This window comes from Camelina sativa, chromosome 5 (genome assembly GCF_030686135.1).
Source record: "Camelina sativa cultivar CO46 ecotype springtype chromosome 5, ASM3068613v1".
In the NCBI taxonomy this organism is placed as follows: domain Eukaryota; kingdom Viridiplantae; phylum Streptophyta; class Magnoliopsida; order Brassicales; family Brassicaceae; genus Camelina; species Camelina sativa.
The window spans coordinates 2,833,521-2,861,406 of NC_141884.1; the positions used below are offsets into that span (position 1 = coordinate 2,833,521).

Consider the following 27,886-nt stretch of genomic DNA (forward strand, 5'->3'; position numbering starts at 1 on the left):
TAATAAGATTATACTACAATAGAGTTCCATTACCTTCAAATTAATCTTAAACATGTTTTAATTTCAGCCTATATCTTGTAAGAGTAAAATAATAATAGATCTGGTAGGACTGTACAATTTTTTCATGGCTCAAGCCTCAAAGTGTCCTATATGAGTTAAAGATTTTAAGCATTTAAAGATACCTACTTTTATTTTTATTTTAAGTCCTTTCTTCAATGATCATATGATTGATGATTACTGTACCATTCTCCACTAATATACAACTGCAAATTAATTTTTCTCAATGGTTGATATATCTTTTCCGGATTTTGATTTCTTAGTAGTACTATATACAGTATCATCAACTCTCTAAGACAAAAAATTATAAATGTGACTACAAGCCACCTGCATCAGTCAATAACTAAACTTATAAAAAACGTTTACAGGAAATTAATTAAAGAACCACAAAAATCCAAAACGCAAATCCCAATATATTATATTTTTAAAAAAACTATACAGTATATTATATTATTATCATTTGAAATCATATTCCTACGCACAAGAATTCAAAAAACTGATCATGAGATTCATGACTACATTACTACACGTTGCTAACATGAAATCAAAACCATAAAATAATCCACCAACCTCGGTCAAATCTCCCATTATAATTCTTCTACTTCGTCTTCACTGTTTATCATTTTCCTCTGCAGCAACTTCTCGTTGCTTCTTCTTTATAACAATCAATAAATAGATATAATGAAGTTACTTTGGGTTCTTCTTTCACTTCTTGTCTGCATGATGAGCTTTTGCTCCTCTCTCAATTCCGACGGTTTATCTCTACTAGCTCTCAAATCCGCCGTCGACAACGACCCGACCCGAGTAATGACCCACTGGTCTGAATCCGACCCGACTCCTTGCCATTGGTCCGGGATCGTCTGTACAAACGGCCGAGTCACCTCACTTGTACTCTTGGGCAAAAGTCTCTCCGGTTACATTCCATCAGAACTCGGTTTACTCGACTCGCTAAACCGGCTCGATCTAGCTCACAACAATTTCTCCAAAACCGTACCGGTTCGTCTTTTCCAAGCAACCAAGCTCCGGTACATCGATCTCTCTCACAACTCACTCTCCGGTCCAATCCCGGTCCAAATCAAGTCCATGAAATCACTCAACCACCTCGATTTCTCCTCTAACCATCTCAACGGTTCACTCCCTGAGTCACTCGCTGAACTCGGAAGCCTCGCCGGAACTCTAAACCTTTCGTATAACCGATTCACCGGAGAGATTCCACCGTCATACGGTCGATTCCCGGTTCACGTCAGCTTAGATTTCAGTCACAACAATCTCACCGGAAAAGTACCTCAGGTGGGATCTCTGTTGAATCAAGGACCAATCGCGTTCGCCGGAAACTCTCATCTCTGCGGCTTACCATTGCAAACGCCGTGCGAAGAAATCGAAACCCCTAGCTTCGTCACTTCGAAGCCGGAACTCCAGAAACCAAACCCTAGCGTAATCAGCAACGACGACGACGCAAAGGAGGAGAAGAAGCAGCAGATCACCGGATCAGTGACGGTTTCTCTGATTTCCGGCGTTTCGATTGTAATCGGAGCTGTTTCCATCTCCGTATGGCTAATCCGGAAAAAACGAAGCTCCTCCGACGTGTACAAAACAGAGACAAAGACGACGACGACGGCGGTCTCGGACTCAGAGTTCGACGAAGAAGGGCAAGAAGGTAAATTCGTAGCGTTTGACGAAGGATTCGAGCTCGAGCTCGAGGATTTGTTGAGAGCATCTGCTTACGTGATAGGCAAGAGCAGAAGCGGGATTGTGTACAGAGTAGTGGCGGCGGAATCGTCATCCACCGTTGTCGCCGTTAGAAGACTCAGCGATGGTAACGCCACGTGGCGGTTTAAGGAATTTGTGAATGAAGTGGAGACCATTGGTAGGATCAATCACCCTAACATCGTAAAGCTTAGAGCTTACTACTATGCAGAGGACGAGAAGCTTCTCATCACTGATTTCATCAGCAATGGAAGCTTGTACTCTGCCTTACATGGTAAACAAAAAACACTAATCTTGCTAATAAATTTTCAATCTTTTAACGATAACTCTGCATCAATCAAATCAACCACTAAGTATAAGGTTTTATTTGTACTTGCTCTGTAGATAGGACTAATAAAGTACAGAGCTTTTTGTTTTGTTTCTGTCTGATTTGTGTTTGTATTGACTAATTTGTTGGCTTCTTCTCCTTGTTTTTATTGTTCAAAGCTTTACTGTGTTTACATGTGTTGAAACTTGAAAACAGTAGAGGTTGAGGACAAGCATGGATCTCTCTTACCTACCAGTAAAAAACAAACAACTAGATTTGATTCTCTATGGAAGATTTTGAATTAGACAAAGCACTATAGTGTGTGGTGTGTGGTCTTGTCAGATAAGCTGATGGTAGTGTTAGAGAGTGTTTAATCTGACATAAAGAAGATTTCTTTTTGGTGTTTAAGCAGAGATTAGATTATGATCCGAAAGATGTGTTTGTATGTATGCGTTGGTTTAGTTAGTTAGCATTATATGTTTGAGGCATTTGTATCAGTATCATTAGTTTTCTGAGACGGCATTTGATTTGTCTTGTAGGTGGACCTTCGAATACTAGGCCTCCACTCTCTTGGGCCGAGAGGTTACGTATAGCACAAGGGACTGCTCGGGGTTTGATGTATATACATGAATACAGTTCGAGAAAGTATGTACACGGGAACCTTAAATCAAGCAAAATCCTGTTAGATAATGAGAACCACCCTCACATCTCAGGTTTTGGTCTCTCGCGTCTGGTTTCGGGTTATCCCAAACTCATTGATGATTCACTATCATCAACCAGAACGCAAAGCATTGACCAAGCATTTGCTACAAGACTCTCACTCTCAGCTCCTGCAGCTGCTTACCTTGCACCCGAAGCCCGAGCTTCTTCTGGTTGCAAATCATCTCAGAAAAGCGATGTTTATTCATTTGGTGTGATTCTGTTGGAGTTGTTGACTGGTCGGTTACCTAATGGTTCCTCTGAAAACGAAGGAGAAGAACTCGTGAATGTTTTGAGGAAGTGGCACAAGGAAGAAAGGTTGTTGGCTGAGATCTTAGACCCGAAGCTTCTACGACAGCATTTTGAGGATAAGCAGGTTCTTGCAACCATTCATGTCGCTTTAAATTGCACGGAAATGAACCCGGAGATGCGCCCTAGGATGAGATCTGTGTCTGAGAGTCTAGGTCGAATCAAATCGGACTAAACCTTTTCTGAAAGAGTCCGGGAAGTAGTATTAGTTGTGTATGTTAATTAATCTCAGGCCATGTGGAGTTTTGTAGTTTCTATGGTGAGTTTAACTGAAGAGTTTATGGTTAATTTCCGTATCAAGTGGCTGTGTATCTGTTTGTTATCACATATTATTCCTTGTCTCTTAAGGAAGAGAGTTTGGTTGTCTAGCTAGAATCTTATATGGATAATAATGAATATGAAAATTGATAAATATCTGTTTCAAAAACCCTCTCAAACTATAACTTTGAATAAAAAATTACCAAGTTACGTTGACAGTCCTTGCATGATAGATCCTCTCTTTCCAAAAGTACTAGAGAATCATATTAATATAACTCCAAGTGGTTTTTATAATTATATATATGTATTTCAAAACTTGGATTCGATTTTGATTAGACGCATTGATTTTTTTGAAAGATCATAGTAAACCAAAAAAAAAAAAAAAATACTCAGATGCTTTTTAGTGGACCTGTTATAACTTCTAACTATGTAATGGAGATATAGATAGTTAAACAACAAACAGGAAAAAGCTCAATCGCATGATTGCATATTTCTTGCGCATGGAGTTGTGAGAAATGAATTTAGAACCGATCGTTAGCAATGAAAGAAAGGCAAAATCAAATCTATTTCGAATATGTAGATTTTTGTCAGAACATCAAACACGATCATATCCCACCGTTGGTCCTTTGTTTCATATTCACAACAAAAAGTATGACTTTTATAAACCAAAAATTAAAGATTTCATGACAAAAAACATATCTTGCCCCAGCACGATTGATTACTTCCAAATTTAGCAGCCCACTCGAGAAAATTAAATTAAAAAAGGAGAGGAACACTTGCTTAATTTAGAAGTTCCTATTGAATACAAAATAAAATAGGAGAAGGCACCCTTTTTTGAGCTTGTTGACATTATAAAAAGCCAAAGCCATGGACCACGATTCCCCACTTCTATCAATGTAATCTATTTTTTTTTTGCAGAAACATAAATAAATTGTTGGGGAATCGTTTTTTATTTATTAAGATTATTAAAATTCAAATACTATCAAACAATAAGAAAAACAAAATCTATACAACATAGAGAAAGAAGCTAATGGGGTCTCACGTGTCCATGTTCCCATCCACAAAGCCACGGACGGGATTTTGCTTTTATAATTTTCACAATGCCAAATCTTTAAAATTGCACTTCTTAATACGTCCGATTTTGCATCTTTAATCTCCATTTCTTTTTCTCCTTTTTTTATTTTGGGTGTTTTCCGTGTTCTATCCATTGCATTTAGAAGTGAGAGACCACTGAGTTACAAAAACTAAAAGAGTATGACCTGTTTCGAAGTGAGAGCACTTGAGAACATTTGGGTGTAATGATTTGGAAAATATTTGTTAGATTCCTTTGAGGAAAATACTGGTGTGATTTGAAAGAAGCAGTTTTGTTATGTACGAATCAGATCAGATCGATATGTACAACTTTTAGATATCTTCTCTCCCCAACATATGTACTTGATTCCCATGAAATACTATTGTATGTTAATAACTTAAGATATTACTTATACTTAAATAGTAGTAGTATTATTATGTATGTGCATGTGCTTTGTGCATACAATTTTGTCTTCTTGTTGATTAATTATTAAATAGCTCGAAGTTTTAAAACTGTGTAAGCTAGTTTTATGTCAATGTCATCAATCTATATGTATCCATCTACAGAATACAATATAGGGCCTTAGTCACATAAACCATAGTCCCCATATAAAAAGAGTGAAACAGCTAATATAGAGAATAAATTCACATTCAAAGCAATTCATCCCAATCCACTCGATGGTTCGGTTCATCAAACGATATTATTATTATTTTCATTTAAGTATGGTTTTGGTTTCATTTTTTCTTTTCCAATTCTTAACAATGTAAAAGCTAAAAATCCAGATTGATACGATACGAATATGTTTGTTTTTGAAAACCGTAACCACTACTAGATTTAAAAAGTGGACTAATAAAAGTATGAATTTTCCATTAAAGGGCTGAATCGAAATATTGGTAAAAGAAACAATGTCGCTTTTAATGGATTTAAATTTTTAGAAAGACGGCGCTGCGGCTAGGCTCGTGAATTATTAAAGTAAAAACAAGATGAGATAAGAAAAAAAGAAAAGAAAAGTGTGAAACGACGGCGGACGTTGATTTGGATCACGAGGCGTAATCTCGTGTGAATCGTTCACGTAGAGTCAAGTCATTGTATCATTCCTGGACCAATGAGAGGTTTTTTAAAAGTTTTGGTACCTCTCATCTTTTCTCGTGTCTAAGTGTAGCGTATTATAGTCGTGCACCAAAATCCTGTGCCAGTCAGACGCCAGCTTACGTTACGTTCCCAATGCGTGTAAACGGCGTCAATATCCTCCGTCACGATCGTGTGCGTAAGCTGTGTACCTGTAAATAATGGGTTCGGTTCCGTGAGAGAACCCTGAAAGCTACGTAATTTTTTTTCTTTATTTGTTTTTTTTGACTCTTATTACAAAACTGTACTTCCGACAATTTTCTTTCTATTTAAAGGATGTTTTTGTGTCTTAACTATATTAAGGATCTAAACTTCTGACTTTTTGTTATTCTGATGGGACAATCTTAAATTCTAAATTGTATAATTCGATATTAGATTTTGTCAGTACAGTTTGCTGACGATGGACGCTATGATTATGGATAGTAAGCAAAACAAAAAATTGGTAACCAAGAAGTTATAAATCAAATGTCCCTAACTATATTTTTTCTTTTGGACAGAAAGACCAAACACATATTACATCCCTTATTTATTTTATTATTATTATTTTTTTTTTTCTATCCTTGGAAAATTCTATTACATCGGTTATAAACTACCGACACAATCTTGTTATAATCGTATGGCCTACTAGGGGATTTCATTGCCCACACAACACATAAAATATATTTTTGTTCGTGTGTTATAAATTAGCGTAGAAACATCACATATATGACAAAAAAGGAAGTCATATAGTAATTAAAAAAAAACAGGAAATGTAGTATAAAAATGAAATAATGTAGAGCAGAAATAATTTTGTCACGGGTTCATCAGTTAACTCGTCAAAAAATATTGATTAGGGTTGGTATTTACTTCACATGCTAGCTAGCTCTTCTTGTATACTATATAAGTTGTATTCGAGTAGTATAATAAAGTAATAATGTAATTCATCTCAAATTTCTACAGTTTCTTCTCATTCACATTTTATATAATAAGATTGTATGAAAATTTAAAATAAAATAGAAAAAAATGAAAAAGGCATTTCCGTGACTCAGCTTCACAGGCGGCTTAAAACGACGTCCTCCTCTGAACTTTTCTTTTTCATTTTGTTATTTTTCTCTCAAATTTATAATATTTTGGGTTTTTGCTTTTCGATCCGCCGCTATCTTCAGCAATTAAAAGTTAGACTCTGAAACTCAGAAACCCAAAACAAAAAAAAACGATAAATAAATATAAAGATTCATCATCATCATCGTCTCTCTCTCTCCTCTCTTCACCGTTCTCCCTTTGCTTCATCTTCAAGGTTTTATCATCATCTTCTCCAAATTCTACTTCGACACACAACCTGCTTACTGCTCCTCAAGCTCAAGTTTTTTACTTCCCAACAAAGAACCAAGTGAGACACAACCAAGAACTTGACAAGCTTAGATTCATATCCAACAGTTAGACGTTGGAAAAAGCTAACTTAAGATACAGTTTCTCCAAAAATTTGTTCAAGAAAACAGAGCACTCAAAACAGGGGAAAGCTCGTCGTTTTCATACTTGATTAATGGATTCGAGTAATCATCTTTACGACCCGAATCACATAGCTTCTTCTGGGTCAGGTGGTGGTCTTCTTCGTTTTCGATCAGCTCCTAGCTCTGTTCTCTCCTCTTTCGTTGATCAAGACAAGAGTAGCTTCGACTCCTCAGATAGGTTGCTTTCTAGATTCGTTACCTCTGATGGCGTAAACGAAGATCTCGGTGTTTCACCTAAGTTCGAAGATAATAAGTCTCCTGTTTCGTTAACTAACAACACCTCTGTTTCATACGCCGCCGCCACTCTCCCGCCGCCTCAGACTGAACCGTCGAGTTTTCTCGGGTTGCCGCCGCATTACCCGAGGCAGAGTAAAGTGACGATGAACTCTATTGGTTTGGAGCAGTTTCTTGGTATGAGTAATCATCACCACACCAAACCAGTTGAATCTAATCTTCTCCGGCAAAGCAGCTCCCCCGCCGGAATGTTCACAAACCTCTCTGACCAAAACGGTACCGTTTCACTCTCTTCTACCCCAAAAATAGTTTCTTCCTTTTTTTAGAAAGTCTGAACTCATATATTTCTATATATATGTTTCAATCCCTTGATTCAAGATTTTTGAATGTTTTAAGACAAGATCTGATCTGTCAATTTAATAAAGTTAAGCACTTTGGATTTAACAGTTTAATAAGTGTTTGATGGTTTTTGCTATTACACTATTGCTACTATAGCAGGTTATGGTCCAATGAGGAATATGATAAATTACGAAGAAGATGAAGTCAGTCCATCTAATTCCAATGGATTAAGACGCCATTGCAGCCTCTCTTCAAGGCCACCTTCTTCACTTGGAATGCTCTCTCAGATACCTGAAATCTCACCCGAGACAAGTTTTCAATATAGCCATTGGAATGATCCTTCCAACTTCATTGATAACTTATCCTCCCTTAAAAGAGAAACTGATGACGATGGCAAATTGTTTCTAGGAGCTCAGGTAACTCGCTTCTCTAACCAGTTTATTTTGGTTATTTGGTCATTAGACATATATATAGCTTAATAGCTGAAAGTGGAGTTTGATTTCTTGAGAATTGAATGATGTTTTCTTGATGGTTTGTGCAGAACGGTGACTCCGGGAATCGAATGCAGTTACTGTCACATCATTTGAGTCTACCGAAGTCATCATCGACAGCTTCAGACATGGTTTCAGTGGATAAGTATCTTCAGTTACAAGATTCTGTTCCTTGTAAAATTAGAGCAAAACGTGGTTGCGCTACACATCCGCGAAGCATCGCTGAAAGGGTAACTTAAAACTAGTTAAAATACCATCTTTACATGTCAATAGAAGTCCTTTCGAAACATAGTCTAGTATGAATATAGAAAGTCTAATTAATGCTTGAAAAGTGTCTTCTTTCCTAAAAGTTCTTTTGTCGATTGTGTCAGGTAAGAAGAACACGGATAAGTGAGCGAATGAGGAAATTACAAGAACTTGTTCCTAACATGGACAAGGTATAGTTTTCTGAAACTTCTTGTAATGAGTTTTGATCTTAAACAAATTGTTTTCCCTTGCGTTGACTAGGTTCAATGATGTTGGTTTCTTTATGTTGAAACAGCAAACGAACACTTCGGATATGTTGGATTTAGCTGTTGATTACATCAAAGACTTACAAAGGCAATACAAGGTAAGTTCCTTATCATTGTGAAAAAAAACCAAAGTGCCGGTCTTAAGTTAAAACCTATTGAATTGATTTAGACTTCTTTTTTTTTTGTTTGCTTACACAGATTTTAAACGAGAACAGAGCTAACTGCAAGTGCATGAACAAGGAGAAGAAGTCAATATAGTGCGCAACAAAGTGTGTATAGATAGGACCCAAAAAAGAAAAGCAGAGAGAAGGATAAGAAATAATAAATGTCCATGTCTGAATATTTTTTAGCCGAAACAGACCAAATTGTCTATGTAAGCTCTTCAGAAGAAAATTATATGCTTTCAACAAAATCCAATTCTAAGCAATAAAATAGGACTTAATCTGTTCTTTTATTTCGCTTTCAAATGTTGGACTACAAAAGGTAAGATCAGACAAGTAGCTAATGACCAGAAGAACAAAGAAAGACACGAAAAAACTAACTAGAAAACATAAATCATTCTTCCATCTGATCTGCAAAATCTTTGACATCAATAGTGAAAGAGTACTCCTGGTCGCAACCCAAGTAAGAATCGCACATGAAGTAAAGAGTATACGACTTCTTTCCTGGTTCAGCTGGTACTGCAAACTCTAGCTCCGCCTTCGCCTTCCGTTGCAGAGAGATTTTCTTGATGGCCATCAGCTGGTTTGTCTTGGTTTCTCCAACGACTAGCCACCAACCTTCATCTTTAATCTTGGGATATCTTGGTGCGTTCACAGGTCCCACCTCTGTCCTTTCCTCCATGTCTCTCTCCAGCATTACCTGCAATGTGATCTCTTTTCCAGGGCTTACCTCGATGCCGCCCACAATCTCGTATGTAAGGTCAATGTTGGGGAATCGGTTGCAGAACCTGGCAACGTCAAGAAGCTGAGCGTCTGACATTTGGAGAAGCTCTTGGCGTTTCTCGTCTTCCATTTCCAGAAGATCAAAAACGGTTTCGATGTTATTCCCCGGATTCTCTTGGCACCTTTTGGCTAAGTCCTTTGTGAAGTGGGGAAGCTGCAGAAGTATGGAGTCTCGATTCCACATGCCTTGAGTCACCATCTGGCTTACTTCCATAGCTAACAGGGCAAGATTCAGACAATTTTTGCTCGATATAACATCGACCATTGCATGAAGAAGTCTAGTTGCAGATAAGAGGACCTCACGCTGATCCATTGCCAGGTTCTCGCTGATTTTTTGCCTTGAAAAATGCGCCTGAAGAAGCGCGTTTGCCTTCACATGAGGGTCTGTGCATTTCGGGTTTTCAAAAGAGAAGCTCTGGTGATTGATGAGTCTCCGAACTGCGTCCTCTTCACCAGGACGTATAGGAATCAAGTCATACTCTGAAGCTGAAGCCAAGATCTCAATAAGACCCTTCATCTTGGTCTTGGAAGCCAAGAGAGAACCGAATCGCTCAATGGTGGTGTAATTGATGTAATAATATGAAGCAATCATACCAAGATTGAGAGGAGACAGATACAACTCATTCTCTATTTCTATGCATTTACTCACTTCAAGATCAGACAAAGTGTTTTCAACGAGCTCTGAGAGGTGATCAGATAAATGCCTGTGGGTCACTCCCTGGAGATTGTAGTAGTTAGGGTTCTGGGGAAGCCTCCTGTACATGAAGCTCCAGGTAAGATAATCCACAGCTTCTTGCTTGTTCTCTATAACTTCGGCAACAACTTCTGCATTCAAATTATCATGCAAGAAATGTTGAAGCTGACTCTCAACCGGAAAGGCTTCATACAGAAATTTCTTGTAAAACTCTTTAAGTGATGCATGGCAGAAGACCACACACTTCCCAGCGTCGTCAAGCAGAGGTCGGCTAGCACGCCCCATCATCTGGAGCAGATCGGAGATGGGGTAATCCGAATGAGAAATTTCCCGTCCATCATAGAATTGTGTTCCCATTACAACAACCAAATGCGCCTTCAATGGAGTACCCCAACACAATGAACTAGACATTACACATACCTGAATCCGTCCTGCTTCAAAAAGCTGAGTCACAATCTCCTGATCAATACTGCTTAAACCCTCATGTAAGTAGCCAACACCATGGCGCAAAGTCTCCTTCAGAGTTTCCTCGCAAATTTGGTTAACAAAAGGCTCTAGTTCTTCCAGCTTTCCTAACAGGAACTCAGGGTTCTGCATGTTGTCCATGCGTGAGTATGCTATCAGATCCACAGCAGTAAGGCGGACATGTTTACGGGTCGAGACAAAAACGATAGCCGGTTTCTTGTTCTTGGCATGCTGGACTATGGCAGTGTATGTTGGCTTAGTCATCGCCTGCATTCTCGCTTCAAAACTCAATATGTCCACCCCTTGAATGTGGATCTCCAGTGGGACAGGGCGAATATTAGGCGGAAAATTGAAAATGCCACATGAACTGGCCCCGACCCACTCTCCAAGATCTTTGGCATTTGCAAGGGAAGTTGATAATGCAACAATCCTCATCTTGTTCCCCACCTGACTTGAAATATTTCTCATTCTCGAGACAATTACCTCCAATACTGGACCACCTTGACCCCCAATTAAATGAAGCTCATCAACGATGAACAAACTAACCTGCTGAATATATTTTCTGTGTTTCCACCTTCGGGACAGAGCGTCCCATATCTCAGGAGTACTTATAATTATCTGACCCTTCTCAAGCAGGGTAAGATCTAATGCCGTCTCCCCAGTTAACTCAACAACCCGTAAACCAAGCCCCTTTCCGAACTTTTTCTCCCAATCACAAACCGCTCCTTAGCAATACCCTCAAGAGGTGCAATATAGACAACACGCATTACAGAATCAGGTCTTTCAAGATGATTCCTCAATATCGCAAACTCCGCACATATAGTCTTCCCACTTCCTGTGGGAGCAGCAACCAATACATTGTCACTTGTGTTATACAAAACAGTAAAGACCTGAGTCTGCACTGGATTAAAATGCTTGAAATCCTGATACAAAGTTTCATAGGACGGATTCCTTAGGGCCATCACCGGGAGGGGCTGCAAGTCCAGTAGCTCCGTAGGTGGTGGATACTTTTCTGGAAGAATAAGATACCTGAAAGATATAGGTAACACAGTCGGCGAGTCAAGCCATTTGTCTGAAACCACTCGAATGAAATACTGTGGGGGAACTGGCTCAGAGATTGGTACAGTGAAGTTCAACGTGTGGTCGTCATCAATATACTGCTTTTTCAAAAGGAAATACTCGTAATGAAGTATCTTTTCACCATCACTGTCTTCCACCATTATCCAAAATGGTTCAACATTTTGATGTAATTTGTCATCCCACTGAAAATCAGGTGTTACGGTGAGCTCCACTTGTAGAACAGAACGAGAAATCGGCTGAACATGTGCTCTAAGATTCAGTTTTGGAAACTGATGGATGAACTTGTGAATTTTTCTGCCCATCTTAGGATTACGAATAAGCTCTCCTAACTCCTGTGAAGATAGATCATAGTATCTCTCCCACACCAGATCATTCTTGTCCAACTTCATCAGAACCTCCTTTGGAATTTCAAGAAACTGCCGGAGTGGTGTCTGAACATTCCACATCCTCTTCCCTACCATTTTAGACAAGTTTAGAGCTTTTTCAGACAGTTGAGCCCACCCTCTCTTCAAACTAATCTCAAAAATAGCTCGTAGGAGACGTCCAGCACTCTGGGTAATATAAACCATGTCAGATGACAAAGAAAGACCCTCGAGCTTTAGCTTTGAAATATATACTTGCAGCAAAACATTGATCTTTGCATCAGAATCTTCTAGTGTTTCCTTGACAGGGATCGGTACACGATCCAGAAGTTTTGCCAGTTCCATCTTCTCGTCCTGTCGAACAGTGACATACTTGAACTCCTCACTCAGTGAGAACAGACGGCAAAGCTCTATATCACTCATTGTTGGCTTCAAATTCTCATTATATGTAGCTATTGTTCCATGGGTTATGTAGTAGTAGCTAGCAATGCGTCCCAAATCAGTAACCTGGAAGTGTCCACTTTTCCTGTCATACTTAATCAGGTTGTTCTTGTCCAAGATATTAGCAGCAGAATGAATCAGGTCAGCTCGTCTCTCCTCTAATAATACATCTTTTGCAAGGGCATCAGGCGGTAAGCCATACAGTGTCGGATTACGAACCATGCGGATGTATAAATATGTATAGCCAAGCCAGTGGCAAGCTTCTTTAGCATTCTGAACGGTCCCAAGCACAATTTCAGCATTGAGCTGATCAGCAAGTTTGGAGATAAACTGGCTTTCAATTGGTAGTTGCTCATTCATCAAACGAAGATAATACTGCAGCTCGCTGTATCCAGTGATTATAATTCCCTCCCCACGTTGGTCATATTGAGGTCTTCCCGCACGACCAATCATCTGCATAACATCTAGAGGACTTAACTCCATCCACGCCCCTCTCTCAGGATTATAGACTTGGGTTCCTTTGATAATGACAGTATGTGCAGGCAAATTCACTCCCCATGCAAGAGTTGCCGTGGAAACCAACACTTGCAAATTTCCTAAACGAAATTGATCCTCAACTATCTGGCGATCAGTCCTAGTCAACCCAGCATGATGAATTGCAAAACCATAAGGCAAAAGCTCTTTCAGGTCACTATTCTTGAGAAGTCCAACCAGACTCTGAAGAATTTCACAACTTTGACTATCTTCCTTCAAGAATCTGCTGAGGGTATCATTTGCCATTGCTGTGTCCCGTATTGCTCTAGCAGTTTTTGCTGTTTCCTTCCTCGAATGGACAAAAATAAGGACTTGATGTTTTCCAGCACCAGCTAATACTTTCTGGTAACATATATCATTCATCAATTGGAACTTCCGTAACGGTTTTTTCACATTAATACCTATATACTGCTGCTCAAGAGGCACAGGTCTGTAGCTGCGGTCAAATTTAAACAACCCATTTTTAAGATCCACCCGCAAAAACAACGCCACATCTTCATCATTTGGCAGTGTTGCCGATAAACCCACCAGACGAATATGCTCCTTTGTGGTTTCAATCTGCCTAAGCGTCCTAGCAACAATACTTTCAAGCACAGGCCCTCGACTGTCATTGAGAAGATGAATTTCGTCAATTATAAGAAGTCTCACAAGCTGAGTATAAGTTCGATCTCCAGATTTCCTGGTGACAATGTCCCACTTCTCTGGCGTTGTAACAATGATCTGAGTTTCTTTGATTTCATGCCCGGTAAGGGACTGATCCCCACTGAGTTCCTTCACAGTAACTCCATAATCCTTCAAGCGCTCAGATAGATTATCCACAACCTCAGCAACGAGAGCTTTCATAGGTGCAACATAGACAATTTTGTAATTCCCATGATTAAATGTTCCATCTGGATTCATATTCAATGCAAGCTGGTGCAGTATGGTGAGCACAGCAACATTGGTCTTCCCCGCACCAGTTGGAGCACAAAGAAGAATGTTCTCTGCCTTAAAAAGAGCAGTGCCATACACTTTGCTCTGAACCCTGTTCAACTGCTGCATTCCCCTAAAAGCTGGTTGGGCCCAATCTGGCATATCGCTTATTTTCACAAGCTTTTCATTACTATCAACCTTTTTAGAAACCCATGGCACATGAACCTCATCAAATTCCTTGCCACGAACTCTGTAAGAGCGATCGGGAAGCTCACAATTCTTATTCTCCCTATGAAACCACCTTGGTTAAAAGCAAGGCTCTCCAGGTCCAGCACCTGACGCTGACCCTTCAACCAACCATTCTCTAAATCAACATCTTTCATACTTCTGTCTCCATCACCACCAGAATTATCATTCATAAGAAGTCGAGCCTCTTCTTTGATATCTCTCTCCCGTTTCTCCTCCCTTTCTTTGGCTGTTGCTCTTTGTACATGCAACTCCTCCACAATAGCTGCAAACTCTCGGCCCAACCCCCTCATCTCCTCCTCAATTTGATTCCTCTCTATCTGGTCTCTTGCCCTAGTCAAACGGGTGCACCACACAATCTTCACACGGTTTTGCAGCAGAAATTTAGCAAAGGAGAACTTTTCAAACTGAAGGTGCTCAAGCAGCTTGATCTCAACATCCCTATCACTACCTTCAGCAAGTATATTAAGAAGCTCTTGTGCGAGTTTCTGGCACTCTTGTGCATCAATCTTCTGCTCATATTCATGAGATATCTTTCTCTGTAGCCAGTAGGCATCAATGTCCTGAACATTAAGACTTGTGCCCTCCTTTCCATGTCTTCCATCTTTACCGTCTATGGCCACATCCTCCTGAGAACCTCCACTTTTGTTAGATTCATCTTCATCCTCCTCATCATCTTTCTCCTCAAGATCCCTCTCCTCCTCATCATCTTCCTCAAACTCAAGAGCGACACCCACATCATCATCCTCACTAGCATAGTCACTAAAGGAATCACCACCCTCATGATAGTCGGTTATAATTTTCCCAACCGAAACAAACTGGTTGAAAGCCTGATCAGAAATAACATTCAGTAGTTTCTCCATCTCTATCTTCTTCTCATGGCTCTTCAGAGAATCCTTCTTGAGAACAGCCAGAATCTCATCAGCCGCACCACAAACAACATTCAGAGGCTGTCCACCCAATTGAAGTTGAATAAGACAAAGCAGAAACTCAAAAGCAGCCTTCGTCTCCTTAGTCTTTGGCTGATAAACACCATCATCGGAATCAGTAAGCACACTCACCTCCCTAAGACGAGGTCTCTTACTCTCACGAACAGAGACCAAATCAACAACATCACGCTCCTTCTTCTTCTTCTTAGATTTGTTCACCCCCTCATCAAACTCAACATCATAAGGCTTCCCCTTAACAACACGATCACCAAAAGACTTAAAATCAATCCTTCCCCTAAGACTCTCCGGTTCTCCAGAAGATTCATTCATATCATCACAACGACGACGCTCATCACTGCTGAGAACCAAACCCGAATTGACTCTGTACCCATACTGATTCAACCTAGCTTGTTCCTCTGCTCCACCGCCACCGAAACTCGCCATCACCAGATCGGAAACAGAAACCCCAAAAAATTCACAAAAAATCAGAACAATGAAACGAAAAACAAACCGGAACGAAAACCTCTTCTGTTATTACCTCTCACGTTCTTCGTTTCTTTCTTCGTCAAGATCGATCGTCTTCCCCCAAGTTTTTCTTATCGTCGTCTTAATTGAGAAAGAAACTTCAGACGGACACGATTTCTCTTTTTGTCGGATCGCCAACTTAACATATATATACATAACCTAATTTACTTTTCTTTTTTTAAACCGGCTTATACATCGTCGGTCACAAACTCAAACTCCAAATCCGAAGGTCCATTGGACTGTAATTAATTAAATCATGGAATTCTCCGGTTCGATCGGTTTAACTACGTAATTAAAGGTGGGTTCTTGGTTAGTGTTACCGGATTATCAGAGAAAATCATGGACCGATCAATAGGCACGCCGGTTCTCTCTGGTAATTTGGTAAAGCAGCGGGGTTGGATTCTGTGACACTTCAAACGGTGAGGATTCGATCGTGAAACGTAAAACTAAGATAAATGGGTCTCTTAGTAAAAGGCGCAGATATTGGGCTGAAAGCCCATTCAAATATATAAGGGTAAAAGTGTAATCTGACAAAAATTTGACGAATTTTTTGTGTGCGCGTTGAAAAAAAAAACGAAAAAATTTATCCCGCCTGAGATGAAAATTTTCAAAAAATTTGCACACAGGTGAAAACTCAATGACACGTGCGAGCTCGAAAAAATGAAAAATTTTTCATTTTCAATTATAAAACCCGCCTAGAAGATGGTCTCAAAATTTTTGCCAGATCGTTTCTCTCTGAAAAAGCTCTTCTCTCCTTTTTTCCCCTTTGTCCCCTCCTCCTCCACCTTTACTGTTCACGAAGCCTCTCGGAGCTTTCACGAAGTAATCTATCCAAGATTCATTTAGGTATAACTAAATCCATCTTTCGATTGTCGCCGGAGTCTGTAGATTTTGATATAATGTTGTTTCTAGATGAAACTGTTGGTGTTTAGAATTAGGGTTTGATTCTCCATTTCTTGGTGTTTATGAAGTTTTAGAACATTAGATTACTAATAAAGAACAAGATTTGAGACCCTGGGGTCGTTTGATTTTGTCAATTTTTTTTTCTTTTGTAAGTTCAGTTTTTGGTTAGGGTTTTGATGGTTTCGTGCTTCGATTTGTAACGCAGAATCACAATGCCGGAAGCAAGAGACAGAATAGAGAGACCAGTTGATTACCCAGCGGCGTTTCTCAACAGACGCTCTAATGGGATTTTAATTGACGAACCAGCATCAACACATCACCATTTGTTTGGGTCTCCGGTTCAGAGAGTGCCGTCTGAAGCTACAGGATTTGGGTCGATTGGTATGATGGGAAGAGGTGGGCTTGTGAGGGGTAATTTCGGTATTCGACGTACTGGTGGTGGTAGAAGAGGTCAGATTCAATTTAGATCGCCACAGGGACGAGAGAACACTAGCTTGGGTGTTACTAGGCGTGGAAGGGCTCGTGCTTCAACTTCTGTTTTGCCTTCTTGGTATCCAAGAACCCCTCTCCGTGATGTTTCCGCTGTTGTTAGGGTGAGTTTATAGCCAATTTGAATCTGTTTATATCTGATTTGGGATTAGTAACTTGGTTCAGAATGTTCTCATGGTTATAACTCGACTGTTTGGCATTAGGATTTCACTGGTTTATAGCTAATTTGAATCTGTTGATAACTGGTTTGGGATTCGTATCTTGGTTCAGAATGTTCTCATGGTTATAACTCGACTGTTTGACATTAGGATTTCACTGGTTTATAGCTAATTTGAATCTGTTTATATCTGGTTTGGGATTAGTATCTTGGTTCAGAATGTTCTCATGGCTATAAGTAAAAGGCTAATCTTTTTTGATTTGGAGAATGTTCAGAAGGCTTTGCTTGGCTTGGCTATTTATTCTAACTACAAACTTCTTTTTGAAGGCTATTGAGAGAAGGAGAGTTCGTATGGGAGAAGGCGTTGGCCGAGATATTGAGACTCCAACACCACAACAGCTTGGGGTTCTTGATTCTCTAGTACCACTGTCGGGTGCTCAGCTCGAGCATGACTACTCTATGGTTACTCCTGGTCCATCGGTTGGGTTCAAGCGTCCGTGGCCACCCTCAACTGCTAAAGTCCATCAGATTCTGCTTGATATCACTAGAGAGAATACAGGGGAAGAAGATGCTCTCACTCCACAGAAGAAGCTCCTCAACTCTATTGATAAAGTCGAGAAGGTTGTGATGGAAGAGATTCAGAAAATGAAGAGCACTCCTAGTGCTAAGAGAGCAGAAAGGGAGAAAAGGGTTAGGACGCTAATGTCCATGCGATGATATTGACTTTCACTCTCAGAAAGTAGGAGGAGACCATAGGAATCAGGAAGTAAAGATGTGCCTGCACAGTGAGTACATCATCTCTGATGATATCAAAGAGAGGTAGATCAAGGTAGATCATCTACTCTGATGATATATTACTAGAAAGGGGTCAATCATCACTCTGATGATATAGCAGGGAGCTTCTATCATTTTTCTGATGATAAGACATAGTAAGAGATTCATCTTCTGATGATAATATCATAGGAGGAGATAACTGTTAGATAGTTCACGGATTTATGTTGGGAACCTTTTTTTGCTTTTAGGCTTTTTGTAATTTCCCTCAGTAGAGATGTATGATGATGTCTTCTTAATTCAAGTAAACAGATTGTACAGACGTTTCCAAATTCCAATTTTGGTTTTGTTGGTGGAAATTGCAGATGGTCTTTTAGCCTGAGATTTCTTGCTTATCTGTAATTGTCACAATCTTGGCGAAAGACTTCTATTTTCTAAAAAATCTCAATATCCTGAATTTAACATTTTTTCCTCTATGTTACGTCACAGACTCGCACATATTTGGTAAAAGGTCACATCTGTTGTTTGTATTCTTTACAATGAGAATCTAATAAACAAGATTCGTCTGTGTCTGGTTACTAAACTATAAATACAAGCACACATTAAAAACTGTATCAATAAAACCTGCAATGGATCCAGAATTAAACACTAACCTTATCTTCATCAAATCCTTCGTTTTTGCATTCATGCTTTATGCTCTCTTCAAATGGTTCTTGAAGAAACAAGATTCAATGGCTGCTACGAAGCTGCCACAGAGCCCCCCATCTTTACCATTCATTGGTCACCTTCATTTGATAGGCCAAGTATTGCCTGTCTCATTCCAGAATCTAGCTCGCAAGTATGGCCCACTCATGAAGATACGGCTCGGTGCTTCTAAGTGCGTTGTGGTCTCAAGCTCTTCGGTGGCGACAGAGATTTTCAAGGAGCAAGAGCTTAATTTCTCTTCGAGACCTGAGTTTGGTTCTGCTGAGTATTTCAAGTATAGAGGGTCCAGATTCGTCCTTGCGCAGTATGGAGATTACTGGAGGTTCATGAAGAAGCTGTGCATGACTAAGCTTCTTGCTGTACCACAGCTGGAGAAATTCGCTGACATCCGTGAGGAGGAGAAACTGAAGCTGATCGAGTCTGTGGCTAAGTGTTGCAGAGAAGGGTTGCCTTGTGACTTGAGTAGCCAGTTCATAAAATACACCAACAATGTAATCTGCAGGATGGCGATGAGCACGAGGTGTTCAGGTACTGATAATGAAGCGGAAGAGATAAGGAAGCTGGTGAAGACATGTTTGGAGCTTGCCGGGAAAATCAGTGTAGGAGATGTGTTGGGGCCATTGAAAGTACTGGATTTTTCTGGGAACGGGAAGAGATTAGTGGCTGTAATGGAAAAATATGACCTGCTTGTAGAGAGAATTATGAAAGAACGTGAGGCAAAAGCGACAAAGAAAGAAGGTACCAGAAAGGATATTTTGGATATATTGTTGGAAACTTACAGAGATCCCACTGCTGAAATGAAGCTAACGAGGAATGACATGAAATCTTTCCTGCTGGTATGTTTCCTCTCACCTGTCAATAGAATCCATTTTTCAGTTTGATTATTCTGATATGATAAAACTCTGCTGCATGAAACTTTTGTAGGATGTGTTTATGGCGGGAACAGATACATCAGCAGCAGCAATGCAGTGGGCAATGGGGCAACTACTAAACCATCCACAAGCGTTCAACAAGTTAAGAGAAGAAATCAATACCGTTGTTGGAAGTAAAAGACTGGTCAAAGAATCAGACGTTCCTAACCTCCCTTACCTTCGAGCTGTCTTAAGGGAAACTCTGAGGCTCCACCCTTCAGCTCCTCTGATCATAAGAGAATGCGCAGAAGACTGCAAGGTGAACGGGTGCCTTGTCAAGTCAAAAACACGTGTACTCGTAAATGTCTATGCAATCATGCGAGATTCAGAACTATGGAAGGATGCAGACAGATTCATTCCCGAGAGATTTCTAGAGAGCTCTGAAGAGAAGATAGGTGAACATCAGATGGAGTTCAAGGGACAGAATTTCCGTTACCTTCCGTTTGGGAGTGGAAGAAGAGGATGTCCAGGAGCATCCCTTGCCATGAATATGATGCATATAGGTGTGGGTTCATTGGTGCAGCGCTTCGACTGGAAGAGTGTTGATGGACAGAAGGTCGATCTGAGCCAAGGTTCTGGTTTTTCTGCTGAGATGGCTCGACCACTAGTGTGCAACCCTGTGGATCACTTTAATACTTTCTAACTTTCCAAGTGCTTTCTTACCCAAGAATTATATGTATAAAAGAACCATGGTTCTGTATCATTTCAAAGCTCTTACATAAAACTTGTTTTCCAATATGGTCCTTAAATCAATATGATAAATAACACATCTGCTTACTGTAACTACATATGCATATAACAAAGTTCAGAACCATGGCCGTTTTGGCATGACATTCTACTTTATCTTTACGAATCAGAGCGTAACCAATATTAACACTAATTAATCTTCTTACGCATTCCCATCCTTGATCTAGCATATCTGATATTGCTTGTTAAGTCTATTCTTGGAATAGCGGTAAAGTCCCACGAGAAAGAAAAAAACAAAGAATTAAATGGGAATAGTAGCGAAGGATACTGCAGCCTCAGACCCTCCCCAGTGAGGGATGAGTAAAGCACTGTGCCTTGAAGAGTATGTAGTGCTTCACTTGAGCAACTGATGTCCTGCAAAAGCCACATATCAAAGTAAACATGTCAGAGTCAGTTCACTCTTTAAACAAAATAGGATCTGTCTCTACTCTTTCAGAAAAAGATATTGCGAGAGCTGTACCTGGAAATCAACAAATGCAACAGGAGTCCCGTATGTACCCTGAATCTTCAGTTTCAAGAATCCACGGCATCTGACAGGAAAAAGAGTGAAAACTATCTCTAGTGGTTACAGTTTGCGTGGAGAATAGAGTATCCGTACCTCGAGAAAACTTGAATTAGCTCAGCTTCGGTGCAATTTGGTCCCATATTCGCTATGAAAAGTGTTGGACAAGGATCTGCCACATTATTCTGTCAAAAGAACAAAGATCGTCATGACCAATGGTAATAGATAAGTCTACCTCACTGTATTTTTGTGCAAACAGAATGCAATATTCATATGAAAGTATAAAATAGGCAGAAGCTTACAGATTTTCCAGTAGTCGGTGCCCTCCCAGCAACATTAGCAATTCCTTGACTGAAGGAGCAAAAAGAATATAGTGAGACACTGAGTTTCCTGCGTTAATAGCTAAGGCAGAACAAGCTCTCTCATATCCAGGGCATGGGTGCTAGGATCAGTTCAGCTAAGCCTTAAGTAAGTTAGATTTCAGGGAAGCGATACAAGAAAAGTGAGTGCAACAAAGAAACAGAATCTAAGCATTCACAAGTATGTGCTTCAAGTAGTGCCGATGACCTTTGTGCATGTGAATAACCAATTGTGTTGTAAGCAGAACTACTCATTCCAGGAGTGTGAAAGCTGCCAAAACCTGCTAGTGCCCAAACGTGCAAGAATGTGCAGTGTGAGCTTTCAGAAACGTGAAACCATGTTGACGGCACTTATAGCTCTAGTGTGAAATCTTAAACCAAAAAGAGCTAACATGCATGAGCGTGGGGATAGTGAAAATTATAACGATAAGTAGTACAATACCCATATTCAGATACAAGAAACATAAAATACAAAAGGTCACAAGAAGCCCCAAAATGAAGGCTTGTACCAATGATCTTACCAGATTCAGTAGTGGTGCTCAAAGACTTGGGTTTTTTCAAGCTTTCCCAACCATCATCTACCACAAAACAAAAAGAAAATAAACACATAAGCGAAGATCAAACTTTTATTGAGCTACCGAACAGAAACAATCCTACTACTTGCCTGTTCTTGATCGCTTAGATTTGGGGTTTGATTTGGCAAGATCAATGTAAAGAGTAGAATGCTTTTCAAGATCAAATACCATCCCCTGAAAGGAAACAAATAACTTAATGGTCTTCATAAATAAATCTCAAAAGTTTCTTAGTTCAAGCTAAAGTAAATAGCTATAGCTAATTCATTCGTGCCAAAACAATGCAACCAGCTATCTAAACGATTTCAAGTTACTTAGGGTGAATAAGAACAACCAGAAAGACACTAACTCTACTTATATAAAACCCAAATTTTCAATCTTTCCGGTTAAATTAGCTTCAGAGACATGTCTTAAGCAATATCCCCAAATCAATCATTCACATAAGTAGAAATATCAGCTAGAAACTAAAACAGCAAGTTCCGAAGAAATTTATACTCACATTGAGAGCATGCATCACCGCTACAGCTGATTGCAGATCCGAGAACACAGCAAATGCGAAAGGCTACCAAAACAACCACAGTAAGATTCTCACTCTCTTAATCACCTAATCATCCCTAAACCCAAATTACAAAATCCCCAAAAAAGAATTTACCTTAGCTCCATCTGAGCTCCGGAGATGCGAAGTCTCATATCCTGGAAACTCTCTAAAGAGATTATAGATCTCCCGAGGCTTAACATCTTCAGGAAGTCCAGCAACGAAAAGCGTACGAACCTCATCGCGACCTCCAATAGACACGTGTGCAGGCAAATAAACAGAATGAGCCGGAGTAATCGGAATCGGAGCCATTCCCAACGGTGGCGGAGGAATGTTCGCCGGTAAATTATACTGAGAGTAGTAAGCAGCCAAATCCTCCATTGCTTGAAACGACGACTTCAAAATCTCGTCGCCGGTAGAAAAACTGAGTCGGAGAAGAACTTATCAAAAGGGTTGCTTAATGGGCCGCCCTTTTAAGGCCCATTATTCCATTACGAGAGCGTATGATAATTAGCATGTGGTTGCACACACTGTAACATTAATACTCTCTCTCTTGTCTCTTCCTTCTTTCTCCATGTCCGATGTTCAAAAAAGATCTGTAACTTCCCTTCACAACTGTCTTCTTTCTCTTTCTCTGGTTTGATTGAATCATAATGACGGAAGAACTAATCGACCAATCACCACCACCTGACCCAGACCCGATTCAAACTCCGAATTCGAATTCAATCATCCACCCGAGACGTGTACCTTTCGAGCACGGCCTTATTCCGATCCAGAAGCTCGTTTTCACCGACCCGATTCAAACTCTAGCTCCGATCAAACAAAAGCTAGCTGCTTCCGCGACGAATAACCGCGTTGGATCTACCGCCATTGCCGATGCGCTTTTGATCTCCGGTGATAATGCGCGTCTCGTTCTCGAAACTCTCGGTTCTGTGTTACATTGCGAGAATGATCCTCTGGTTTTGGCTCAGGAAGTTGATTCGGTTGGAGTTGATTTGAGGGATCTGATTTTGTTTCTATATATTCAATCGTATAAGAAGTTGTTGCCTAGAACGCATAAGGACTCTGCTGCTGTTGCTGATGTTTGGCCATCTACTTCTGCTTTTGATGGTTACTTGTCTGCGTTATCGCCAATTCAGGCAAGCTTTAACGTTTTACATTCTCTTAATTTTGTAATGTGGCTCCTTGTGATCTATTTGGTAGGGAAATGATACTGAAAACGTATTTGGTAGTCCAAAAGTTTGTTTTTTTTAATCGATTTTTCATTGGATTATACTATAATTTGCAATGCAAGTTTAGAAATTTAGAGACACTCGACTTAGGGACGTTAGCATTAAGCAATGTTGAAGAACTGCATTGAATGGGGCGGGTGTAGTTTGTGTTTGTCTAAGTGATCTTTGTTATTTTTCAAACTGAGAAGATGCTCGTTGAGGTATTTCTTCATAATGTATTTGGGCTTATGATATCAAAAGCTTAAGTTAATTACGTTTCATCATCATGCAGCTTGTTCGTAGCAACAGCCGTCGGTTTATGCCATCACCGGCAGATGAAGAAGCTCATCAATTATCGTATCTGCAAAAGCACATAACAAATATTATTTCTCTCCTTTCAGAGCCTGTGGAGGGAGAAGGAGATGAATCTTTGGTATGTGCTAACCTTTTTATAACTGTTTGTTATTGGATAGATATCAAAACTTATGTTGGAATACAAATATTATGGGAAATGAAAATAACGAGTATCTCATGCTAGATGGTCTGAATCTCCTCCTCAGGTCCTGTCTATGGAAAGTTTTGAGCACATTGGGTTTCTTGTTCATTATGGTGATAAGGGATCTGATGTACCTTCTTTAAGCCAAGCTACTCCTTTTTTTGCGAATTCTGATCCTGATATGCCCGCTGTTCCCGTTCCTGCTTCTCAAGTGAATGATTGGCTTCTGAAAGACATAGCGTCCGCCTTAGAAACCATTTCTGACAGGATTTCTGGGAAAGAATCTAATGTCTCCGATCAAGATGCTGGAATGGCAGAGTCTTGCGTAGCTCTTAATAAAGTTTCATCGAACGACAGAGGTCCGTGTATTATTGAGGGAGTCTCTAAGACTTCACTTTTCAAGCAGGCTTCCGATCTTAAGGGTAGATCAGTGAAGGTCCGTATTGAACAACTAATTTGCATTTTTATACTCAGCAGTCCTTCACATTTTGTAGTTGTGGAATTCTTCATTCCGTTTCTTTTACTTATGTATGCACGTCAGCTGCATGTTTTGTGTATTCTGCAGGTTGCCAATTGCCATGATTCTGTCATTTATCTTTTAGCACCATTGAGATATGCAACTGTGTATGGATGTTCTGATTCTACTATCGTTCTGGGAGCTGCTGGCAAGGTACTACAAATCTACTCCTTCCTACTTTAGTCTTTTGTTAACGAGGTTCAGTTTTGAGGATTCAGTGAGAATATTTTATCATCTCTGCACAGGCAGTAAGAGTTGAGCATTGTGAGAGAGTTCATGTGATTGCAGCTACCAAACGAATCTGCATCGCCAATTGCCGTGAATGTGTGTTCTTTTTGGGAGTCAATCAGCGACCTCTTATTGTTGGTGATAACCACAAACTACAGGTGATGTGTCTCTTTAATATTGAGGGTTTACAAGTATTATATCAGGCTGCATAAGCAACTCTCATTTCGCGCTCTGATAATCAGCTGACATTAGTAAATAAACCACATATGTTTGTTTAACTTTAGGTTATATCTTTTTGTGTTATAAGCCTGGTATACTCATGAACATATTAACGGTTCATGGTGATTCGACAATTGAACACGCTGTTACAGTCACTTCTTAAGTTGAAACATCTTCTGATGTATTGTCTGTAACTGTTGGCATCAATATGATTTTGACTTGTTCCAGGTTGCTCCATATAATACATTTTACTCGCACTTGGAGGAGCACATGACCGAGGTAGGAATTGAGCCAACGATCAACAAATGGAATGAATCCTTGGCTCTGGGAGCAGTTGATCCGCATGACTCACTCTCACATCCTACCGGTGCCTCTGATAAACAGTCTGAACCGGCTTTATGTGTGGCCCCTGACCAGTTCACTACCTTTTTGGTAAGATTCCCCTTTTTGTTATTTTAATTTTACTGTAATAACGAGTGATATTGGTTACTAAGATTGTGATCATAGATTAATTTCTCACATCAATGTCTCTGGTTCAGATCCCAAACTGGTTTGCGGGCGAGGCAGTTGGTTCCACGAAAGACAATCCATTTCCATTGCCAGATGCATATAAGGCAGTGCAGCAGACAAACGTATGATTTTTTGGGGCTCTTCCATATAAAATTGCTTGTTTGTTTTTCATCCATATCTCAGCATCTGATCCCTTAACTGTGTTTTTGTTTTGAGCAGCTAAAGAACTTGGAAGAAACAAGGCAATCCTTAAGAGAAACACCTCTTGAAGAAAACCGAAAACGAGAACTTATTACAGCGTTCCACATGCATTTCAAAGACTGGCTCTACGGTAATCAAATCACATCCCCATTCTAGTTCATTCACTCCATTGGTCATCCAATGATTTATATGTATCTGCTTCTTTGGTGACAGCAACTGGAAATATTCGGCAACTTTACTGCCTACAAGGCGACTAAAGAGACCATTGACTATAGAGTTCTCTTGATCCGTTGTTCCTCAGAGATTGCTAGCACCTTTGACATCAGAACTTAACTGCACAGCACGCTCTCTAACTCCTAAAGCTTTGTTTTATTGTGTAGGGTTTTTCTCTCTGCTTTGATCATATTTATTAGTTCTATGTATCCACGTTTTTGTCCTTGAAAAACATTACGCAATCTTGTCTTTTAAGTGTTGATTTCTTTCAATTGTTTTAAGCAGATAACCTTTGCTCAATACCATATATATATATATTTAAATCCTTGGTAACTACTTGGAATCTTAAAAATTTGAGTTTCTTGTTCAATCTTTTCTCTTAAGCATCTACACATACGAAGCACCTGAAACTGTGAAAACTTCTCTGGATCAATTGTTGTCTTGTCTTTGTCTCTTAGCTTGTTGGAGGAAACAGCTTCTCTGCTTGGTCTGGGAAGAACTGTATGAACAAATAAGCACCTGCAAGTTCAACAAAGTCTAACTCATAACCAAAAAGACCAAACAACATTCTCTATATTCGTCAACTGTATGGTAAATTTTACTTACAGACGAGCACGGTTCCTAAGACTGCAGAGATCTGGCCTTGAATTGTAATAAGCCCTGCTTTGCCAGCATTCCACAACTCGGTTGAACCAACCGATTCAAATGTCCCTAAAGACGCAACAACCAGTAAATCCGATTATTATCTTTCTCAAACCAAAATTTCTCCAAAACCCCCAAGAAATGTTCTTTAGATGAAGCCAGATGGAATCAAACCTGGTTTTACAGATTGTAGCCCTGATGTTACACAAGCGATGTTTTCATAACCTGCTTCCTCCAATCTACTAGCTGCAGCTGCAGATCTTTCCAAGAACAACAAAAGAAACTTTAAAATTCTCTTCAAACTACACTCGGTGATGTATCAGTGAATCCAGAGTTTGTTCTACTAACCTGAGACCTTCTTGACAAACAAGTAAAAGTTTGCTGTCCTGAGAGAACTCGTTTCTAACGGACTTAAGGAATTCAGGATTCATTTTAGTAAAAGGCAAACCAAAGAATAATCCTGAGAAATTGTTGTGCACTGTCCTCTTTATTATCGTGCCTGCAATTTTGTTCAGACAAAACCACTCAGAACTATAATAATGCCATACAGTTTGTTCAAGTAAAGGTTCGAGTTCTTTTCTAACCAATATCGTTGTCTTCGTTGTAAATGAAGAGAGGGACATGGGAACAAGACTTAATATGAGCTCTCTCGAATTGAGTCTTGTCTCTAACATCCACCACAGAGTAACCTTCTTCAGCTATCAACTTCTTTGCTTCTTCTGCATTCACGAATTTCACCTCCGCCGCAATTCTCAAGTTTCTCCGGCGGATTAACTTCCCGGAGACACTCTTTCCCGCCCAACTCACTGCTTTCAATCGCCTTCCACCAAGATTACTGCATCAGAAATCAAAGCTGTTAACTTTTTATCTGATTGATGAGAACTCTCCAAGATTAAAGAACTTGGCGACTTATCAAAAGGAATCAACTTTAAGTTGAGAAAACTCGTATTACCTGGTGAAATAAAGAGCCGTAGGGCTAGGGCTTATGATCCCCGCCATTGCTGCAGAGGTCTCTGGAAAAAAAACTCGTCACTGTGATGCGATAGTTACTTGGACAAGAACCACTAGATTAGCCATACCACAAGGAAATTTAAGATAGCCAATTATTCATTGCCACGTGTTCAAAACCTGCTTTAACAAGTAGATCTCCCAATCCACTTCGTCTGATTTATGATTTATGATTTATGATTATGATACATGTTTCTTGTTTTGTTTCCTTATGCTTGTCACGTTCACATCTATTATTGTTGGTTCAGATAATGC

General features: G+C 39.8%; 7 protein-coding genes and 2 pseudogenes across 59 annotated transcripts; 5 read left to right on the forward strand and 4 right to left on the reverse strand.

Moving 5' to 3' along the window:
* Positions 1–504: 504 nt before the first annotated feature.
* Positions 505–3,506, forward strand: LOC104785145 (receptor protein kinase-like protein ZAR1). The gene is made up of 2 exons (XM_010510293.3): positions 505–2,038; positions 2,611–3,506. Exons 1-2 carry the CDS (start codon positions 739–741, stop codon positions 3,252–3,254), a joined length of 1,944 nt encoding a protein of 647 aa, XP_010508595.2. The 5' UTR covers positions 505–738; the 3' UTR covers positions 3,255–3,506.
* Positions 3,507–6,509: 3,003 nt separating this feature from the next.
* On the forward strand, positions 6,510–9,015 carry LOC104785147 (transcription factor bHLH130). Of its 2 annotated transcripts, none has more exons than XM_010510296.3 (6): positions 6,510–7,537; positions 7,760–8,016; positions 8,142–8,321; positions 8,463–8,528; positions 8,633–8,701; positions 8,802–9,015. In XM_010510296.3, exons 1-6 carry the CDS (start codon positions 7,060–7,062, stop codon positions 8,859–8,861), a joined length of 1,110 nt encoding a protein of 369 aa, XP_010508598.1. In that variant the 5' UTR covers positions 6,510–7,059; the 3' UTR covers positions 8,862–9,015. The 2 variants fall into 2 exon arrangements, with proteins under 2 accessions (XP_010508598.1, XP_010508597.1); XM_010510295.3 differs by having other exon boundaries at positions 6,615–7,537; positions 7,757–8,016.
* A 20-nt stretch (positions 9,016–9,035) lies between these two features.
* On the reverse strand, positions 9,036–11,174 carry LOC147943216 (DExH-box ATP-dependent RNA helicase DExH13 pseudogene; annotated as a pseudogene). Its single transcript, XR_015558190.1, has one exon. The product of XR_015558190.1 is annotated as a DExH-box ATP-dependent RNA helicase DExH13 pseudogene (transcript).
* LOC104785146 (DExH-box ATP-dependent RNA helicase DExH13 pseudogene) lies at positions 9,036–15,654 on the reverse strand (annotated as a pseudogene). The gene has a single exon (XR_015558191.1). The product of XR_015558191.1 is annotated as a DExH-box ATP-dependent RNA helicase DExH13 pseudogene (transcript).
* A 743-nt stretch (positions 15,655–16,397) lies between these two features.
* LOC104785150 (protein POLYCHOME-like) lies at positions 16,398–18,437 on the forward strand. The gene is made up of 3 exons (XM_010510300.2): positions 16,398–16,581; positions 16,844–17,231; positions 17,612–18,437. The coding sequence occupies exons 2-3, from the start codon at positions 16,851–16,853 to the stop codon at positions 17,999–18,001; spliced, it is 771 nt and encodes a 256-aa protein (XP_010508602.1). The 5' UTR covers positions 16,398–16,581; positions 16,844–16,850; the 3' UTR covers positions 18,002–18,437.
* A 118-nt stretch (positions 18,438–18,555) lies between these two features.
* Positions 18,556–22,926, reverse strand: LOC104785148 (uncharacterized). 50 transcript variants are annotated; one of them, XM_087451910.1, is made up of 13 exons: positions 22,504–22,838; positions 22,351–22,413; positions 21,944–22,028; positions 21,801–21,857; positions 21,488–21,560; positions 21,223–21,271; positions 21,017–21,105; positions 20,879–20,948; positions 20,687–20,772; positions 20,108–20,590; positions 19,850–19,923; positions 19,540–19,612; positions 18,556–19,443 (listed from the first exon to the last, which is right to left on the reverse strand). In XM_087451910.1, the coding sequence occupies exons 1-10, from the start codon at positions 22,765–22,767 to the stop codon at positions 20,548–20,550; spliced, it is 879 nt and encodes a 292-aa protein (XP_087308036.1). In that variant the 5' UTR covers positions 22,768–22,838; the 3' UTR covers positions 18,556–19,443; positions 19,540–19,612; positions 19,850–19,923; positions 20,108–20,547. The 50 variants fall into 50 exon arrangements, with proteins under 50 accessions (XP_087308036.1, XP_087308034.1, XP_087308038.1 ...); XM_087451908.1 differs by having other exon boundaries at positions 19,540–19,747; XM_087451912.1 differs by having other exon boundaries at positions 19,795–19,923.
* Positions 18,671–20,407, forward strand: LOC104785149 (3,9-dihydroxypterocarpan 6A-monooxygenase-like). The gene is made up of 2 exons (XM_010510299.3): positions 18,671–19,596; positions 19,685–20,407. Exons 1-2 carry the CDS (start codon positions 18,685–18,687, stop codon positions 20,312–20,314), a joined length of 1,542 nt encoding a protein of 513 aa, XP_010508601.2. The 5' UTR covers positions 18,671–18,684; the 3' UTR covers positions 20,315–20,407.
* Positions 22,914–26,333, forward strand: LOC104785151 (uncharacterized). Its single transcript, XM_010510301.3, has 9 exons — positions 22,914–23,525; positions 23,890–24,030; positions 24,158–24,529; positions 24,659–24,763; positions 24,856–24,996; positions 25,286–25,489; positions 25,597–25,689; positions 25,787–25,898; positions 25,982–26,333. The coding sequence occupies exons 1-9, from the start codon at positions 23,040–23,042 to the stop codon at positions 26,023–26,025; spliced, it is 1,698 nt and encodes a 565-aa protein (XP_010508603.1). The 5' UTR covers positions 22,914–23,039; the 3' UTR covers positions 26,026–26,333.
* On the reverse strand, positions 26,273–27,820 carry LOC104785153 (rhodanese-like domain-containing protein 9, chloroplastic). Its single transcript, XM_010510302.3, has 6 exons — positions 27,576–27,820; positions 27,208–27,458; positions 26,972–27,122; positions 26,798–26,883; positions 26,588–26,692; positions 26,273–26,500 (listed from the first exon to the last, which is right to left on the reverse strand). The coding sequence occupies exons 1-6, from the start codon at positions 27,620–27,622 to the stop codon at positions 26,436–26,438; spliced, it is 705 nt and encodes a 234-aa protein (XP_010508604.1). The 5' UTR covers positions 27,623–27,820; the 3' UTR covers positions 26,273–26,435.
* Positions 27,821–27,886: the final 66 nt, after the last annotated feature.